Source organism: Zalophus californianus, chromosome 3 (genome assembly GCF_009762305.2).
Source record: "Zalophus californianus isolate mZalCal1 chromosome 3, mZalCal1.pri.v2, whole genome shotgun sequence".
Taxonomy (NCBI): domain Eukaryota; kingdom Metazoa; phylum Chordata; class Mammalia; order Carnivora; family Otariidae; genus Zalophus; species Zalophus californianus.
The window spans coordinates 66,322,981-66,343,608 of NC_045597.1; the positions used below are offsets into that span (position 1 = coordinate 66,322,981).

General features: G+C 42.1%; 1 protein-coding gene across 4 annotated transcripts in view; it reads left to right on the forward strand.

The window, feature by feature from the left end:
- The window catches only part of DCLK1 (doublecortin like kinase 1), a 340,291-nt gene that overhangs the window by 269,630 nt on the left and 50,033 nt on the right, over positions 1 to 20,628 (forward strand). For 2 of the 4 annotated variants that reach the window (XM_027589467.2, XM_027589468.2), the window contains exons 7-11: positions 4,993 to 5,080; positions 7,982 to 8,090; positions 14,792 to 14,849; positions 15,337 to 15,456; positions 19,435 to 19,581. In XM_027589467.2, coding sequence (XP_027445268.1) covers positions 4,993 to 5,080; positions 7,982 to 8,090; positions 14,792 to 14,849; positions 15,337 to 15,456; positions 19,435 to 19,581 — 522 coding nt within the window. The remainder of the gene's footprint in view (positions 1 to 4,992; positions 5,081 to 7,981; positions 8,091 to 14,791; positions 14,850 to 15,336; positions 15,457 to 19,434; positions 19,582 to 20,628) is intronic. The other 2 variants (XM_027589470.2, XM_027589469.2) reach the window with 1 other exon arrangement.

Here is a 20,628-nt window from a genome sequence, read left to right on the forward strand (position 1 = left end):
AGGGCTGCCTGATAAAACAAAGTTGTAACTAAATACATTTATTTTTGAAGTCTTGGCTCCCGTGGGTGGCTTCACTAACATCGATTTAATGCCAGTATTCCCATTTTCATTTTTCCTTCCTCTGAGTAAACCAATTTCATGAATAACCATTCTCCAAAAACTTTGACCAAATCTTGATGATAATATTTTACAGTTTTCAGTATTGATTCTTGTTATGCACGTGACTACCTATACCATAAACTGTATTTTGGGCTAAACATGCTATGAAGAATGCAGACAGAAGAATTTGAAAAAAGGAATTCCCTTTGCCTTGTTTCACATAATAGAACCTTATTAGTTATTACAGATTGATGTCACCAACTTATTGTTCTATATGCACTTGGAAAACAAATGAATGTGCAGCTTTTTCTAGACACACATAGAATCCTCAGGTTTCAAGCTTTCAACACCAAGAGTATGTTAATTTTTTTTTTTATTAAAGGTGGTCATCTTTAGAGATTCTGTAGACCTCAAGTCAAGATCACCAAGACAGTAGTTTGAGTTTGTTAAATATTTACTGGTTGTGTTTCCTTTCTGAAGTTCAGCCACTTGATTTTTAAGTTCTTTTTTTTTTTTTTTACAATTTTCAAATCAGTATTAACAAAGTAACAATTGTGTGCCAAGACAGAATGTGAAGCGGAAGTGATATGATTATCCAGTCAAAGCTAAAGTTATCTGGTGAGATTTTTCTACCTTATGTAGATCAGTTGGATTAATTGGATATTTTTGCAAACTTGATTCAGTGTAGTCCTCAGTTGAGTGACACCATTAATACAAATGGCAGGGGTAACTAGTACCATTATATTTTAAATGAACTGTTTTTAACTACATAGTCATCAGCTACATCTTGGTAAAATGTGGTTAGAGCTGTTATGTCAGCTTTCTCACTTACTTCAAAAAGTGTGCTATGTTCTCCATCTGTTATATGATCCCAAGCTAAATAGCTACACTGAGGATGTGTTCTTACTTAGGGCAGTACTTTTATGAAGGTGTGTCATAAAAGCATCCAGGTGTGAGCGACCTGCCCACCTGGTTCCCATTCAATCTGCTTGGAGGTGATAACATTTCAAATGTCACAATGTCTTTTAGAGCACCTAATTGCATTAAATTCTAAGATAACTGTATGTTCTGTACTATACCACCCAGATGCCTTAGAATTAGCAAACTGAAGCAAACACAAAATCTTATCATTATATACACTATAAAATGGTTTATCTGTTCAGAAAAACCAAATAAGCAAACTGATTTCACTTGTAAGCATGCAAAAATACAAGTGGGCTTTTCAGCTTCTGTTGGTCATAAATAAAGCCTGATTAATCTCTTTGGGTTAATTTTAAAGAGCAAGAATTTACACATTTTCCCTTTACTATTTTCCAAATCCTTCAATCAGACTTATGGGCAGTAATCAGTATGTTCCAGCACTGTCTAAATTAGTATATTTAGGATTAGTGAATAGTATACACGAAGAACCATGTTGATTACTGAATCACTTCATCTGGGAGAGAGGACAAAAACATTAGGTGACAAAAGCAGAATCTAAAAAATAACAGTCTGCAAGGATATCAATGTAATAAATATGACATTTAATGTGAAGTCTTAGACTCGATCCAAAACACCAAACTCCCAAATACAGACTAGGGAGATCTGACATACCGTGAGCTCAGTGTTAGGCTAAAACGTTACGATGCTGTCACTAGGCCCATGTAATCTTTTAAGTGCATTACTATTCCATTCGTAAGGCAGAAGCTCTATCCTCTGCTCTGTGCCAGTCAGGGTACACCTAGAATATTACATTTCTTTTGAGCCCTCGCATTAACTAGAGTTATTGAGAACTGGAGTGTATCCACAGGGTGGTTAAAGGGTCATGGAGTCCTATTCTATGATGAACAATAAAAAAAAAAAAAAAAAAAAAAAAACACCTGGGAATATCCAAATTGAAAAAGAGAAGAAGGGGTCCAGTAGCTATTCCAAATTCCTGAAGCACTGTCATATGAAATGTGGATTAGACCTGCACTGGGTAGCTCCAGAGGTGAGAGCTAAGACCAATAAATGGAAAATGTAGAAGGACATCTTTTTAACATAAGGAAGAACTTTCTTTTTCTCATATGAACAGTTAAGGGGCCGCCTCAGGACATAATGTGTTCAGTAATGGAGGTGGTTGGACAGAGGCTATTTGACTAAATGGCTGGGACTTTTGTAGTGGGAATTTGGCCTCTGGATGGAAGTAAGGTGAAAGGTAATATTTAAAGTCTACTCCAATCCCTGAAATTCTTTGAATCCATGAATAATCATTGTCTTGGAAAGTGTATAATGTTAACTATCTTACCTCTTTGGGAAAAAAAGAAGAGATAACACCATTAGGAATCTAATACATTTATTTTACTCTATTTGAGCATAATAAATAAAATGACTACTTTCCACTCTGTTCTCTATTTGTAAGGAAATAAATTTTTCTCTTGAAATGGTCTGTTACCCTCAGCATGAAATTTGAAATTACTTGGGGGTACATTTGCAAACCTAAAGTTGAAAATAAGCAATTCTAAATGTAAGCAAACTTTGTTAATCCTACTTTTTTTTTTTTTTTTTTTAACCAGAGCCTAAAACCTTGAGGGGTTTTTGTCCACAAGGCAGAGAAAACACAGCTGACATTGTGGCAAGCATTCAGGGCATCAGACGTTTGGTGGCACTGTTGAAAATGCAATTTGTTAGTTGATAAGGCACTTTAGTGAATAATATCCAGTAAGTTGATCGAACATTACAGTTTAAAAGATGTCTTCATATACTCTGGGTCAGAGTTCTATTTTGAGTATCTGATGTTCTTATTAAAAGAACAAGCTTTTGGAATTGAGTACATAAATGTGGACATCTTGCTAGGAAACACGCTACTAATCTATTAATTCTAGTGCTTGATGAAAGAATGTGTCTCTGTATTCTAAAATTTAAAACACCATATGACAAGACAGCACCTGCCACCCCAAACCACAATGTGTCTACATTATGAAACACCACTTGTGATGCTGCTGGAAGAAATTCAAGGATCAGAAAGCCCAGAAGAGAAGGTCTACATTTTAGACATTTACGTACCGCTTTTCTGCTTGGAACAACATTATGTCTACAGCAAAAGCAATCACACAGGGGATAAAAGATCTCACCTTCTGGAAAACACACACCTTCCCCTCAGATGTGGTAATGTTAATGTTTATTTTCTCCAGACATGGACATCATAAATCTGCCTTGTCTAAGCCTTGTGTTCCAATATTACAAATACAAGGTTTTCACAAACAGACATCCGTAAAAGTCAACAGAGCATGGCTTAGAAGCTCATACATTTACAGTACCTTCGACAGAGTTGGTTATGACCGCATAGTTAGTGTCACTCCAAAATAAAACTGTTTCAAGGTCACAATCGGAATCCCTCTTTCTAGCCTGAGAGAGGGTAAATGTGTGCTGCTCATCTCAAAGGGAGGCTGGATGAGAAAGGCTGAAAAGAACTGCTCAAGTCACCAGACTGATGGGTGGCAGATTCTTACGATATGGAAAAAGAAAGGACACAGCACACAAACTATGTGTGATTCAGGGGTAGACTAGAGTAACCACAAAACTTGTAGGATGTCCTGTAAGGAAGCAGATGCATCCCTGCTGTGAATTTAACTTTCACCCCAATGTCAGCAGTCAGCTTTGGTGAACTTGTCCAATGGAACATGCCTATCTTAACCGCACCCAGGAAAACAGGCAGTGGACTCAAATGGCCCTGCAATGATTTAAGTAACATTTTCCCAATGATATTCATCTTTTTGGTGAAAACTAAAATCTTTGCTTTTTTCTATGCAAGATACTGTTGGGGGTAATCTATAAAACTCTCTCTTCCTACTTTGTGTACAGTTAAGGCTGGATGGAGTGGGGAGGAGGTTGAAGGGAAACAGGTAAGCAGAGGAAAAATAGGTCAGCTTTGCTTCTCGCCACCTCTTCATTATCAATTCAACTACAGATGCTCTTTCCCTTCTCTCTGCTCCACAGACAGCCAGCACCATGAGCCAATGCTGCCCCCTCACCGCCTCCCGCTCCCATCAGGCCAACCGAGTGGATAAACCCAGGGAAACAGAAGGAAGATCTTTTAGGACAAGCTGTGTTCACTGTTTAGAAATAGCATTGAAATATGCAAATTGTGTTCTCAAGGAATAGAAGCAGAGATGGAAAGGTTCATTGTTAAAGTACTGCCCTGTAGCTAATCATAGTACTAAATATTTGGTATTGTTTCATCCTCTGAGCTTTGTCATATAGTTGTTATCCTGTCTGCTCTCATTGGTCTTGGGTCAAAATACACCAAAAATACAAGGGAATCACCAGGCTTAGGCTTTAATTCCTGTCTTTGCCTCAGCCTTATTTTGTAACGTTTAACATATTGATAACCTGCTTAGTTGCTTGTGTCTCGATCTCAAAGTGGAATTAACAAACCCACTCTTTAACTTTTCTCCAAGAATGTGGTAAGCCTCAGTATTTTTCTTTTAGGATATTCCATAAAACAAACTGAAGAGAATTTTTTTTTCCTATGGTAAGAATAGAAAAAATTTTGGATGAGATCAGAGTGGCGCCATGTTTGAGGCCTGTTTGCAGATAGACTGTGGAGAAGTGAGGTGAGATGCTTAAAATCTGACGGACCTAAACAGTGAGCTAAGGGATGCTGATTTTTGAGAAAAAGGACTAAAGAGTCACAGAAGATCCAAATTTAGAATGATTATCCTGACACAGTTAAACCATCTATTATTGGTTAATAGGGCGGGAAAGAGAAGTAATCTAATTGGATAGCCTTAAGAACCTCCCCTTTTGAGTGTTAAGACCAAATCGTCCCTGGTGGTGGGTGCAGTTATCCCCCAAGATTCTGGGCTGGGCCTAGCATCTTCAGACTGGCACTCTGACCAAGTGTTTTTATTCTCTGTTTCTGTTCCCTTACAGAGCTCTCAACATGGAGGCTCCTCTACTTCCCTTGCATCCACCAAAGTCTGCAGCTCAATGGACGAGAACGATGGGCCTGGAGAAGGTGGTGAGCTTGGGACTTGGTGTCTGAGGAGAAGTCTTACAGGGGGCAGGGGATGGGTTGGCTAAATTTACTTCAGGAAACTGTAGCTTCTCCAGCATTATGAAATAGAAACCTAAAGCAGCTCATAGGGATAGGTTTGCATATGGTTTCCCCCAGGGATCATATCTACTCTATGGGAACAGGAAGAGGGAATTAGCCTAATTGGGAGATATTTCACATCCTCGGAGGGCATAAGTATTCTAAGAAGGCCAGCTATTGCCTACTTTGAAAACAGCAGGAAGTAATTGCTGCCTTTGTCTTCCCAAATTCTGTTCATTTTCAGTATATTAAAGATAATTTACTCTCTTGCTTGACTGTTACAGCTCTACAGATGTACTCTAAAGTGAACTCAATATGTGAAAATATGGCTTTACAAAAAGAATTACTTGATGGCAATTGCAAAAATATTCTTTGTACCTTAAGTTAGGTCATTTTAGAATTTCTCTGTGATGTGGTCAAATGACCTGGATTCCAGAATTGACTTTTTCACTAACTCACTGAATTGTTTTGTTTTTGGTTTTATTTTGTTTTTTCATTCATTCTTTCTTTGTTTTTCTTTTTTTAGAGAGGCAGAGAGAACAAGGGGTAGGGTTGGGGTGGGGGAGAGAATCTTAAGCAGGCTCCACCCCCAACATGAAGCCTGACACAGGATTCGATCTCAGGACCCTGAGATCATGACCTGAGCTGAAATCAAGAGTTGGATGCTTAACCAGCTGAGTTACCCAGACTCCCCTCATTGGACTGTTTGGGATAAGCCTCTTCAGCTCTCTACATCTTAGTTCCTCTTCTATAAAATTGTATAAGATTGTAATATATGCCTGCTTCCTCCCTGGGGGTCATTTTCAGGCTCAAATCAATTATGAGAAAGTATTCAGAAAAGTTTAAGACTGGTATGATCAAGCCACTGTTAAAGAATCAGCATCCCTTATTTGTTTGAAGTGATATGATTTAATTTTCCAAAAAAGTACCTTTTATTATGTCAAGTGAGATAAGTGATTTGCACATGAATTCTTTCCTGACTACTGTGCAATATCAGATTTTTTTTTTGAATTTCCAGAAGTATGAAATTCAGCCATCCTAGTAGTCTCTTTTGTTCTGCTGTGTTGTATTTACCTAATGAAATGAAATGGTCCTTGGCTAAGACTTTGGCACAGCCTTCTTAGCCAAAAGTCTCAAGGATACATTTTATCATTAGGGGAAAAAAAAAAAAAATCGCAAGCCATGAGCTCCAGATTCGTGCCTCAGTGATGCCCCCAGTGGAAGGAAGGGTGAAGTACCTCCTTCCATTTCTTACCTGGAGTCAGCCTTGCTTCTGACAGCCAAGGGTGGTTATTTTTATTATCCATGTAGTAAAGAGCCTTAAGACCGTGTCATCTGAGAGATGTTTTATAAATTTGGGTGCTTTGCAATGGATTTGAAACTTCTCCCACGATCTCCTCTAATTCCCATGGAGTAGATAAAAATTCCCAGTGTGAGTCTTTCAAACAGAGGCAAAATTTTTGGCTTCTTTGGGTGTGAGACGGTGGGGATTGGGGGGGGGGGCTGTTAATTGGCTGCAGCTGTCACTTTATTCCAGAGACCACTGTGATAGCTTCTAGTGGGTGAGGACTAAAATGTCACCCATAAAGAGGTAAAGAGGCTGTACAGATGCCAAGGGTAAAAGTAACGCAGCAAATGTCCTACGTTTGTACAATCCTTTCCAGAAATTCCATCCACCCTAGAACCCAGAGTGGTGCAGATCACAGAACCAACATAAGGGTCCTAAAGCAGATGTGTGATAATTGTGAGTTTCCGTTTGTCGTTCGCCAGTGTTGCAGGCTAATGGAGAAGACAGAAATCACCGAGAAAGCCTAGGCACCACCTGAGGTTTTAATTTTATTTTGAGAAGAAATGTTTAGTCTCAGTTTATGATTAAAGGTCAGAATAGGAGCACATTCAGAAAGCGCACTAGGTTTCCATCCCATTTTGTATCCAGGTTGCCTGAGGGAGAGCTAGGATTTATAACTTTAAAGCATGTAAATTTTAGAGCCCAGCTATAAAAGGCTTTTTACACCCCAAAGATGTTAAAGGTTATCCAGTATATTTATGTGACCTAAGTGTGGCTTATTTAGTTTTATGGCCTTAGATATTTAAAGCATTATTAGGCATTTGTAAAATATTTCAAAATGCATTTTAAGGGGGAAAATGTGTTGTGTTAGTGGCACTAACATAATTGAAACTACAAAACTGTTCTGTTCACAGACATAATAAATATTGCCATTTTAACTCAACATCTGCTATGCAGGTTGCTGGTGAGAACATTTGTCTAAAATCTGCTCATTGATACTGGGGAGTGGGGGGGGGGGCGGCGGACAATCAGGGCTTAGTTCATAAGGAATTTTACGGAGATCTCCATTTCAGGATGCAGTAAAGCTAAGTGTCCAAACAGCAGGGATGCTTCATGCTTGCACTGTGTCAGGCAGCCCAGAGTCCCCTCTAAGCTACATTTTCCTCCTGAGCCACATCTAGGAATGTCATTTCTCTGTAGACAGTGGGTATTCCATAAACACCATAGCTCAAATTGGCATGAAACACAAAGACCGAAACTTCCTCCTTGGCCACAGAAAGTGTTGGTCGCCCTCCCATTGGTGGAAGTGGACCCCATATGTCTTAGGTTTCCTTTCGGTTTATCATTCGTCTTGGTAAAAACTGTTGAGTATACAGTGTCAGCAGGGAAGGAGGCGGGGGGCTTGCCTCACTGTACGGAAAGTGACATATCGATTCTGAATCGGTTCCAGTCTATGAGATTATCCTTCTAAATGCCTTTCTGATGCAACATCTGCGTTCCCTTTTCTACCAACAAAAATGTACTAACGATTCTTCCAGAAGTGTCGGAGGAAGGCTTCCAGATTCCAGCCACAATAACAGAACGATATAAAGTCGGAAGGACAATAGGAGATGGAAATTTTGCTGTTGTCAAGGAATGTGTAGAAAGGTGAGAAGGGTATCATTTGCGTCGCACTTTAAAGGAAACACTTGGCATTATGTTTTCCAAGAGTGTGTCTTTATTTGCCGTCTGTGGCACATATGGAATAGGTTAATGTCTCAACTCCAGATGTAGAAAAAAAATTTTTTTCTAGAAGAAAAGCCCATCTAACAACAGATTTGAAAAATGTAGTGATTCCTGGGACAATCTATAAATTAAGGACTTTGATTTTTCCTTTTTAATGTACTCAGCAAAACTTTGCCAGATCTTTCAGGTAAGCCCTTTTATTGTGTTAAAAAAAAAAAAAAAAAAAACATATTGAATGGTTTTTTTTTGACGCTTTTCTGAGACATTTTGTAGAGGTCAGAACATTCTTGTATACAGTGTAGTCTAACATACTATCATCAAATTAAATATAATAACCTTGAAAAGCTTTAAAATGCGTAGGTATTGATCCCAACAAAAACAGTGTTTAATACATTGAAATGTTTTCAAATGAATGAGCTTGGTACTCTTGGGGGCCAGAGGCACGAGGTTTGGAGTAAAACGTTTATCCCTGAGATCTTGATACCTAATCAAGGACAGTGGCCGGTGGCTACTAGATGAAGTGACAACCAATAAAGTCATAGCCCGGATTAAGGTGGCCTCAAACCCTCAGCTCAGTGTCTGATTTGGAACTCACTTCTTGAGCAGCTTCTTGCTCTACAGGGACCTGGTTGGTTAGGAGCCCCTGCTCAGAGCTGGTGAGCAGAGCGTTGAAAAGTCAGGGGCAACCTGCTTTCTTCCTTGAGGAAGATTTCACTGCTGGCTGCCTTATCACTTCTCTCTGCCCCCGGGAAGGCTGGGCGCCTACTAGTCAGCACTGTGTGAGAATAATGCTCCTTCGCTCAGCTCCACCACTCAGAGAGGATGCCTTGGACTAGAAGCTTTAGCCTCACAAGATCCAGAGCTTGTTCTTCTCCAGGAGCTTTGATTTAGAAGCGCAGATTCATGCCACTTTGGAGCTGGAAGCCTACACGGGGCCTCAGGCACCACTAGTGTCCTGAGTTTGGCCAGTGATTTGCTCTCCTGCCCCCTTTGCCACTCTTAGGAAGATGCCTCCCTGACTGAGGTCGCAGAGCCCTCGTGAAGATACCCTTGGGCATTAAATCTCAAAATTGCTCCCCCCTCCCGCAGCATGGCAGCTGGGCTGGAATATCCCCACCAGTTCCAGCAAGCCACTGTAGCTGCCAGTCTTTGTGAGGGACGGGCTTGAGGATGGTAGTGTGAAAAACCCCTTAGGAGTTACTGTGAGGCCACCTTTTCTCCTCTCTGTCCCTCAATCACCCCACTGCCACCAGAGTTTGGCGGTTTGTTGCATCACTGCCAAATACAGAAAGTTCTCCATTACTTTCCTAGGCCTCACACCTCCAGAAACAGGAACAACCACTGTTTCCTGAGCGTCAACTATATGCAAAGCCCTTACGATAGTTCATGTAATTGTCATCATGATCCCATAATGTCAATATTGTCTCCATTTTATAGCAGACAAAGATTTGCCTTAAGAAGTTAAATGCCCAAGGTTGCTCAGCTAGTAGGTACTTAGAAAGACCTGGGTCCAGCACCCACACTTTTGACCATTCTATTGCCGCCAACAAAGAGTCTCTCAGGAGAATGTAGCTTAGCTGATCTAAAGTGACATACACCGCATTTGTCCCCATACAAAAAAGATAGAAATTAAATCAGGAAAGCCAGTCTTAAGGCAATGGATGGACGTGTGTGTGTGTATGTGTGTTTATATAATTTTATATTTCACTTATACTTTTACTGATAGTAAATTCAACTCTTTTTACCTTTTTTTCCACTGTAGCAAAAAATCCCATTTTGAGCAGATTGCCATGCCCTTCCTACGTGGGGTATCTGGTGATCTGCCAGTGTGCGTCATCTGTTGAGACTGGCATGGCAGCTATGTGCTGTCTCTCCTCGCTAGCACAGGGATCACGAGGGCGGCTTCACCCAACAGTTACTTGTCTTCCCACAATGGAAATGTCTCATGTCTCCGTCCAGAATTAATGTCTTTCTTTCCGGTTTGGATTGTGTTCATTTTGCATGCGTTCACATCTTGGGTTTCATCATATGAACCTTCCAAGTCTACACACCAGATTTCTCCACCAAGTGTTAGTATTCCGCTCCTGCTGAAGGAGGACATATGGCATGTGCCCTCTCTCCCTGGAGGCATCATGGAACATTCTTTTAATATTTTCCAGAGGTCCAGGAAAATAAAAACGAGCTGAGCATGTTGTGAATGGCACACATTGCTTGTGGGTACATCCTGCCGTATTTTGAAGGATACATATGTCTTAACAAGAGCAAGTGTGTCCCTCCTCTGTTAAGAAGATACCATCCCAGGGAAGGTCTTCCTATAACAATGGATGCAATAATAGTGTCGCATAGGCCTTTTGTTCCACGGTCCTGTCCCAGCATATCCTTTGGTAGTGGCTACCGGGTCCATTTCGATTTCTGCCTCTTCCCCAGTAGGCATTTCTCCAGTGGCCTCAGGAGCCGCTAGGACATGCCAAAGGAAGTGGGTGAACTGAGACTTGCTCTATTCCGAAGCTGTTTTATAGACTACCTGAGGCCCCAAAGAGAACAAGAGCTCAAAAGCACTAGTGAGAGGTCAGAGCATGAGTAGAGGGCTGGCAATGAGGGGTCTTTGGCTTTCCTGGCTCTTTAAGGACTAATTAGCATACAAGCCAAGGGTACCAGCAGCGCAGTTAGGGGCAGTGACAGTGTCTCCCATGGCTCTTGGCCCTCCTCTTCACCTGCACTGCCTTTTTTAGCAATGTATGCAACAGAATTGTGTTAAAATTCTAGCTGCTCCTGATTCCCTCCCTCCCTCCCTCCCTCCCTCGCTTTTAAACCCGAGGAACTGCTCAAGGAAACTGTGGGCTTGAGCAGTGAGTGTAGGTGGGCTCAAACCCATCCGAACATCTGAACGGGTTGAAAGTTCAGGGCCACAAAACCGGGTTGCATCTACCTAGAAAGTCTTCAGAATTCTCAAGAACCTCCAAAACCTCAGACCTGTGGTTGGAAGGCATTTCCTTCCGAAGTGTGATTTGGCAGGTGAGTCAGGACGAAGCTGAGCTGAGTCTCAGCTAGTCGGCCATGCTCTTTCTTCCTTCTTTCCTTCCTGAGGATGCTCTGGCACTGGGCTTGCGCTCAAATTCAAAATCAAACTCTACTCCGGAGATGTCTGACCAGACACTCTGGGATGCCCCAGTTCTCTGCTCTCCACAATTACCCCCTTAGGAGGAGGCTGAGATGGGCTTTATTATGATTATGTAGCAAATGAACGGCGGTGTTTACTAATTCCTCTTTGTTGAGGGGTCCCAACTGCCACCATCTGGAATCTTCACAACTCAACCAACATGCTTGGAGTCCTTGCTAGCTCAGGCCATACCCTGGACTCATACGGGGCTACAGAGAGGGACAAGACCCCAGTCCCTCCGCTTGAGAACCAAACCCATAATGGAAGGATGGCCGTGAAATTCATCACATGCTACTATGGGAATGCCTGGGAAGCTGTTTTTCCTTTTCCACACAAATTTTCTTAGTACTTCGAAAACCTAGCAAACCTCCCATAACAGCAACAACAAAAAGCACGTTAGTCCAGGGCATCCCAATCGATAAGCATTCTGCTGCCCTCCCTGCCGCCCCCATCCCAGGGTGAGGGAGGAGGGTGGGGAGCAGATTGGCCCTGGGCTGAGAATCACTAAGTTTAAACAAGACAACTTTCTCCAAACCATTGTATTTTTAGCACAAATACTAAAAATTGGATTTAGTTCAAATTTGTAAAATTTGAATTTCTCTCTTAATGGTTCAGGCTCTAACCTTGGGTTAAACTTAATAGGAAGGGGACCTTACAAATTGAGTTCCCATATAGGAGGGAAAAAACGAACAGTTTGGCCAGCCACTGCTGCTGCCTTTACCGCAGCATTCAAGGCTCCGTGATTTCGTGCAAGGTCAAGAATGTCATTTCAGGAACAAACAAGCAAATGGCCTGTAGTTTCACCAGCAATCCCGGTGTCTAGTATTCTCACCACAACCAGCTGTAGATTCCTTGGGTTCAAGGACCAGGTTTTGCTTACCTGTGTCTGAAATGCCCGGGTTTTGCTCACCTCTGTAGCCACCAAAGAACCATGCTCATAACCACTCGCTGCGTAATTACACGGGCACAGAGGTCCTCGGAGTTTGGGTACACAGGAAGGCAAATACTTTGTTTAAGGTTTTATTTCTTGCCAAGTGTTTTCATTTACCAACTTAAAGCAAGAAGTTAAATTTTTATTCTTATGAAATACATTTAGTACTAACACCTGTTTTCAGGCTTATTTTCCAGACTCAGCTGCTTTCCTATAAACATATACTTCCAATAATTGAGGATTATATTATAACTTTATAGTTCTGCCCTCAAGGAATCAAGAAAGAAAACTTGCGGTATTAATTTTTGGTGGTCCTCTGCAGGTCTCTCTGTCTGATATAAAATACGGGTCAATCTAACTGAGTGTTGAATCCTATTAGGTAAGGTTCTGGGTACGGAACCCATAAAGTCCGTTTTCCTAGTAAGCCCTGAGGCCACTGCAGCCCAGGCTTGCTCACATTTTCCCTTCAGCCCGAGGCTCAGGGCATAACCTAGTTTGCCTGGGGTGCTGGCAGCCGACACACCCACTTGCTCCTTGGAGATTCTGCTCCTTGCCCTTCTGGTTCTTGGGGGGGACTCAGTCTTCCCGGTCCCACGCCATCCCTTTGCTTTGAGTCCTGTAATGTTACTTATTCCGGGGAAACAAGAGGATCAAATGGCAACATGGGGAATGACAAAACTAAGAAATCCCCCTTCACACCAATACCATCCCATCATCCGTCCCCTTTGTGGAAGCACAGAGTGGAGTGTCACCTCCACCCCAGCTCCTTGGTCCTGCCTGGGATCGCTGGCTTTGATCACAGCGGTCAGTCCAATAGTCTAGTTTTCTCTGTCATCACATGAAACATTTTAAACCAGATAGGAAAGGGGTCATGGATTTGAAGCTCAGATTTGTTTTATTTTAGTTTTCTTAGTGATTCATGAAAAGCAGAATCCAGAAATCCTTCAGCGTTTAGTTTTCCTCTTGACTAAGGGTTTTCAAATTTGCAAACTCTTCAGAAGCCTCTTAAGAAGAGACCACGTAAAGGGACCCTGTGGTCCTTCTTTGATGTGAGGACTCTCCTTGCATGTGTGTAACTTCACTCTCCCATTTATCTAACACACAGGGGCCTGGAAGTCGAGTGGGAGAAGCCGTTTTAGCAAATGACATGAAATGGTATCTAACATGCCCTCGGGACACCCTGCTAGTATCTGGCCTCTTAATTATTTTTTTTTTTTAAGATTTTATTTATTTATTTGAGAGAGAGAATGAGATAGAGAGTATGAGAGGGGAGAGGGTCAGAGGGAGAAGCAGACTCCCTGCTGAGCAGGGAGCCTGATGTGGGACTCGATCCCGGGACTCCAGGATCATGACCTGAGCCGAAGGCAATCGCTTAACCAACTGAGCCACCCAGGCGCCCCTCTGGCCTCTTAATTTATGGGCAGATCACTCTTGCTCTAAACACATAACTAGGAAATCCCCCCTTTGATTCTCCATACTGAAGATGTTAAAACCCTATTTTAAACTTTTGTTCCTAATCAACCCCACTCCCACTGTATTCATTTGGATCCCTAACGTTGGCTTTTATCGATGGGTAAAAAGCTAAGCTGTTTTGGTTCCCCACCAGAAATGAAGTGGAAATGCTTGTAAAATAGTGGTTTCTTATGATTATTAAATATACGTCCTTCAACAATAGAGCTGTCCTTTTTGGCACTACACTATCTTAGAAATATTAACACAAGTTAGGAAGCTATTTAAAGGTAGCTATATGACTAAACCCTCCCTCCCACACCCATCACAGAGGAAGGGCAGTGTTGGCTGGGCTGTATAAGAAGGAGAATCCTCAAGAACTCTAGAGCCCTGGCTTTTGGGTTTTTTTTAAGATTTATTTGTTTGAGAGAGAGAGAGCATGCTGGGGGGAGGGGCAGAGGGAGAGGGAGAGAGACAGTCCTGAAGCAGACTCCCCACTGAGCTCAGAGCCTGACATGAGGCTCCATCCCAGGACCCTGAGATCATGACCTGAGCCAAAATCAAGAGTCAGAATGCTTTCATTTTATTTTATTTTTTTTTAAGAGTCAGAATGCTTAACTGACTGAGCCACCCAGGCACCCCAGTAGTGGTGGTTTTATCACAAGTATAACATTAAATAGCTCAGGATGGGGCATCTGGATGGCTCAAGCAGTTAAGCATCTGTCTTTGGCTCAGGTTATGATTCCAGGGTCCTGGGATCGAGTCCCATATCAGGCTCCCTGCTCAGCAGAGTCTGCTTCTCCCTCTGCCTGCTGCTCCTCCTGCTTGTGCTCTGTCTTACAAATAAATAAAATCTTCAAAAAAAACAGCTCAGGATGTTTCTATGCTAGCATAGTTGTTATCCTTACACTTGGTCAACCCCTTAAGGTTTACATATTTCTTTGTAAAAAGGAAAAAGAGTCTTTTACAAAATATTTATACCAGTTTGATGCAAGGTCTGGGGGTAAGAAATTAATCCTTAGCAAAATGACTCAACAGATTTGAAATTAAGTTTATTTTTTACAAATAACTTTCTCTTTGCAGGTCAACCGCTAGGGAGTATGCTCTGAAAATTATCAAGAAAAGCAAATGTCGAGGCAAAGTATGTATAAGGCTTATTGTTATGAAAATATAGTGTTGTGGGGGTGGGGAGGTAGAAACACACAGATCAGTTCCCAAATAAACATAAGTTCATCCCAGGAGTTGCATTTTGGTGGAATACAATGTTATATATTTATTGGAATATAATTTTATAAATATTCTTGGAATAAAAGTTAATTGGAATGATTATATGTTATTTCTGTTCCTTATTATTGTTTGCTTGCTTCTTAATTTACTTTTGTGATCTAAGTTTCATTCTATCCTTCTATATGCGATTATAGTTATACTGATAGGTTGCAAGCGTCATCTGAGGATCTTCAGTATCTTTTGGCAATTCTAGACTGAGTATCAGAATCTAAGATATACTCATTATATTTTACCAAAACATATCTCCTTTGATCCTCAAATAGGATAGCTTCACTCATTGGAGTTAGCTCCTCATATGTTTTGATGTGTATATTGATTAAGGTAACTCTTCCCTTAAACAGGAGCACATGATCCAGAACGAGGTGTCTATTTTAAGAAGAGTGAAGCATCCCAATATTGTTCTTCTGATCGAAGAGATGGATGTGCCAACGGAACTGTATCTTGTCATGGAATTAGTAAAGGTGTGTATCTTGGAAAAAGAATAAACCCACACAAGGCACCACACTTTCCTATCTGATAGAGAGAGCCGTCTCCTTTATTTCCTTCCACCAATATTTAGTCTCTCATTTCTATGTATTGGCATAATGGGTACGAGTATTAACACTAGAATTATACTGGAAGCATTCAAGTCCCAGCCTTGACCTATATAGTTTCTGAGCTTGGGTATACCTTTCTGTACCTCAGTTTCCTCAAATATAAAATGAGAATAATAATATTACCTACCAGGAGTGGTATGGGGAAGGCAAGAGGGATGACTTCCACCATGTACTTTTTTTTTAAGGAGGGGGAGGGGCAGAGAGAGAGGGAGAGGAAGAGAAGCAGACTCCCTGCTGAGCATGGTGCCCAATGCGGGGCTCGATCTCACGGCCCTGAGTTCGTGACCTGAGCCAAATCAAGAGCCGGACGCTTTAATTGACTGAGCCCCCCAGGCGCCCCCACTAATGTACTTTCTAATACACAGAAAGTATGACAGAAATGATCATTGCTGTTATTATTGCCGTAGAAATTGTGCACTTTTTCGTGAACTACATCCAAAGGTATCAACCATTCTTATTAAAAAAAAAAAAAAGCTTTAAACTTTTAGTCACCAATGTAATAGAAAAATAGCACTAGAAAATATTCTGCTGCCTTTCAGTAGATGTTACAACCTCGTCCTGTCACATAAAATTACATCTGTATTTTATTAGATCATAGAATATAGAGATGGCCATATGTTGATAATCGTTGAATCTAAGTTAAAGCTGACTTGCCCATTCCCTCTACTTCCATATTTAAAATTTTCAGTAACTAAAAGTTTTTACAAATTTAATGTTTAGTATTTATGAAGTGCTATTTTTCTCAAGCCTTTTTTCTATTATGTTAATATAACTGAAGGTGTAACTAATTTCTCCTTTAGTTGTAAAATGTCGTAAATTAGTCACACCACCCTCTGCATCAACTGTGTGCACCCATCGGTGAGAGCCTCGGGCTCCAGGAACCATGTCTGGAATCACACGCCCCAGCTGGTGGCAGGAATCAGCACTCTGGAATGTGGCATTTCCTCTGTAAAGATTTAAGACAAAGACAGCATGTAATAAACTAATCTGTTACTATATAGAAAACTGTTCATTCGAGGGTCCTTTAAGCTTTTATTATTCAGAGTTGCTTTACTTTAGATCTCTTGGCTTTTTTTTTTTTTTTTAGTGGTTATTTATATTTACAGATGAAGCCTGCTTTTTCCTACTTCGTGTTAAGATTTGTCTTTTTCGGAGGGGTGAGACTTGTTTGTTTGTAGTGACGCTAGGGTATTGTCACATTTGAGACCAAGGGAGATAAAAAATGGCAAACTGTTATTTCAACAAAGAAAGGTTGATTTCAGTTATTCGGAAGATTTTTACATTGGTGCTTTATGGCCAAATAAAGTTTGGTAATTACCAATATTGTAAAATATACTTTCTCCAGCACCCAGGATAAGATTTTTACAATGACTTTAATTTTGAGAGCAACAAATTCAAACCATTTCTCTTGCCCCTCTGAGTGCTATTAAAAATTGATTAGCCCCCTTTTATTGGCTGATTTTTGAAGAGTTAAGACTAACTTAAACCTGAAGCTGAGAAATGAAAGAGGCAAAGCCTTAAGAGTTCAGAGCACATTGTGGTGGGAAAGCCTAGTCTGTTACTCTTAAGTTTCATCAGGTGACAATAGCTAAGTTACCACTGGGAGGTCCTCACTTCATTCAACATTCCCTCTGGGTGACCAAGATAGCCTAACAAGGCCAGAGAGTGTCTGCATGGTCCAGCATCAGGACTCATCCATTGTACTGCCAGATCATACCCTTAAATTTAGGCTGACCCAGAACTGCTGTGAGGCCAGGTCTGGAAGCATCCCAGGAAGTGAAGGCGAACCCCAGGCTTGACTTGAAAGGCTCCCACAACATTTCCCCCTAACAAATGTAGCTAGGGCCACGCTTCTCAAGAGTCCAGTGGTGTGCCAAAGAGGGCCTGCAGCTGTAGGATAAACAAGGCCTGGATTCTGGAAAACAGTGAAGTAACAGTAATTACGAGTGAAATTCCATAATTAATAAGAATAGGCCTTTGGACTTCTGCCTACAGATGTGTGCACATACACACTGCATATGTGTTCAGAGGAATGCAGGCCTTGTGCAGGAGGCGGCCCTGCGGCCAGGCCCTAACTGATCAGCAGGAGTTATAAAGACAAAGACACTCGAAGGGACCTTCCAGGAAGGGGGCTCTCGGGAGGACAGGTCTAGAACGCAGGGTGGTTTTGGCACATTTTAGTGATGGGGGAAGAATCTCCTACCTGGAGCATAAAGGCGACTCCCGGGTCTAGTGAGTGGCAGGAGATGCATCGAGACAGGTTGGAATGAAGGGGGGCACCCAGACACGGAGAGCCATGGGAAAGGAATGCCGACTTCTTGAAGGGAGAAGGAAAAGGCCAACAGCCCATGCGGGAAGGTAACAGTCCATTCGCTGGATGCTGTAAATAAAGAGGCCAGAAGCAGTGTAGGTTGTGAGGCCTCATGAGAACCACCCGGGGACAGCACAACAAAACCTTTTACCCAGCAGATGGAGCGGACTGGCTGTGTACGTGGCACGCCTTACCAGCCTTACAGGAAGGACTGGTTGACTGCGTTGTTGGGGATGCGGAAGACATGAGGTCACAGGATGCCTGGCACCTACCTAGACAACTAGGACAAAGGTGGCATCATTGTGGGTCGCCACACACAGCCGCACACCCATCCCGCTGCATCGAGGTGCTGCTCCTGTAGACCACAGTGAAAATGCTGCCTCCTGGGGAGGCACAGAACCCTCGGGCAGCCTTGCCTTTGAGAGAAACAGAAAGCGGAGAAGGCGCTCATTTTGACGCTCCTGTATGTGTTCAGGTTGGGACCTGCCAAGGCTGAATGGGCTGAGGGAGAAGCCTCCCGGGCGGAGGTGGTGCAGGGCAACGGAGGACAGGCCAGCTTAGTGAGATTCGAAAACTGTCAGCCCGCAAGGCCTGTATTTTGCTTTTGCTATTTAAAAAAACAAAAATGAAATCCCTCACCACATTAGGCAACAGATGAACACAATTGACTCCCGTGCTCAGCTATTTGGTGCATTGTGTGCAAGAACGATGCGAACGTCCTTAGTAAATCAGACCCAAATTTCTGAAAGGGTTTCCAATAAAGAGAACTAAAATTGGAGCCTAAAATCATTCTGTTTCTCCAAATAACAATAAGTTAGCAAGGAACAAGGGAAACAAAAGTTCAGATGAATAATGGTCTTAGAAAACTTTCTTGGAAATTCCTCCACCCTCCTCCCTCCTCTCTTTTCTCCCTCATCTTTGGAATGACAGTTTCTGGTCCCTTTTCTCTGCTTCTTACAAAGAAGCACATTATTGGAAAAGAAAACACTACTACACCCACTCCAAGAAAGCAGAGTCTAGAGAATGAAGGGAACTGAGTGAGTGTGTGTGTGTGTGTGTGTGTGTGTGTGTGTGTGTGTGTGTGTGTGAGCTTCATAAGGCAGCTGCACATTTTGTTAAGGGTGTGGTCTGCAGGATTACCTGTTTCTCATTTTGGGAGGGTTGGGGTTGTGACTTTGAACTTCTGCTGGCCGTTGGGATGAGGCATGTCACACATGCCACCAGGGCACCCACCAGACCTGGCTCTGTCTCTCCCTCCCGGCTGGGGCTGCGGATATGACTGCATGTCCCAGTGGCGGAGAATCTCATCCCGCTCCTTTGAGCCATGGAGGACATGCCCCTGGCTTGCACAGCGGGGAGACAAATCCCCAGGTGGAGTTGCTGGGCCTTTGAGAGGGAAGTGGCAGGGAAAGCCCTGGGAGCCCAGAGATCCTGCATGCTTCTTCGTCTCCTTGAGAATGTGTCAGTTGTCTCTCCAGGTGGCCCCACTGGACCATCTGCTAATTGCTGCTCCACCTGCTGTCTCTTCTCAGGGAGGAGACCTCTTTGATGCTATTACTTCAACCAACAAATACACGGAGCGAGATGCCAGTGGGATGCTCTACAACCTGGCCAGTGCCATCAAATACCTGCATAGCCTGAACATCGTCCACCGGGACATCAAGCCAGAGAACCTACTGGTAAGAGGAATTCGAACCTCAGGCATCTTGAGTTCCAAGCACTCATGAGTGCATATGAATGTTTCTTTTTTTTTCTTTCCTATTTCCTTTTCTTTCTTTTTTGAAAAGAAATATACTTTAAAGGCTAGTTTCCAGCTGGACTTGAGTGACTAGCTGAAAATGAACCTTTTAAGTATATCTGTATGGGTTAATGTGCCATTAGGAGTACTTGACTAATTATTAGCAAATAAAAACCTGAGACAGGGTTGGGGGAATAGAGCTTGGGAAATCTAAGGCTGTGGTTAAGACCTTGGGCTAGACCAGGATAGTCATGAGGAACATTTACGTGAATGTTTATTTATCTACAGCACTTTGATGTTAAAAGTTTTTACTTGGGGAAAAAAAAAAAAGGAAGCCCTTAGTCTCCCAAATTTACTTTTCCATAATATGATCTAAAAGGTAAGACAATAAGTCATGAGTTTTAAAGACACCAGCCCTTCAGCTTAAAAATAATCACAAGACTGATTTTAAAAATCAGAGACATCCTATCCCCCTTTACGACTATTTGTTTTACTTTTCCTGAACTCCATGTCTCTGGGGAAACACTAGGAGTTCTTTACCCAAGCAAATGAGGATCCTTTCCTAATCCAGTTGTGAAGGGGACAGTATTGGAAAGAATTGAGGAGACAGAGACTGGGCATTCGGGGAACTGTCACTGGTGAATATGGGAGTAACATAAATTTTGCTGGCTATCCAGGCTGGAATTTTAATGAAATCTATTCATTTTCACCCCCACCCCCACCCCAAGATGCTAGTTCTTCTTTTACTTTCGTTACCCAGGCCCAAGAGTCACGTATTATATATTACTATTAGTTTGTCCATCTCTTCAGAAATCCGGGAATTGAGGATTCTCTTTCAAAAGAAGTGTTTCTCCAAGGGTGGTCTAAAGACTCCCTGCATCTGAACTACTCCCAGATGCCTGTTAAAAATGCAAATTTCTGAGCCTCCCTGCAGCCCTAGCAAATCAGAATCTGGTGACTGGTGACAGGGTACAGATCTTCCTTGAAA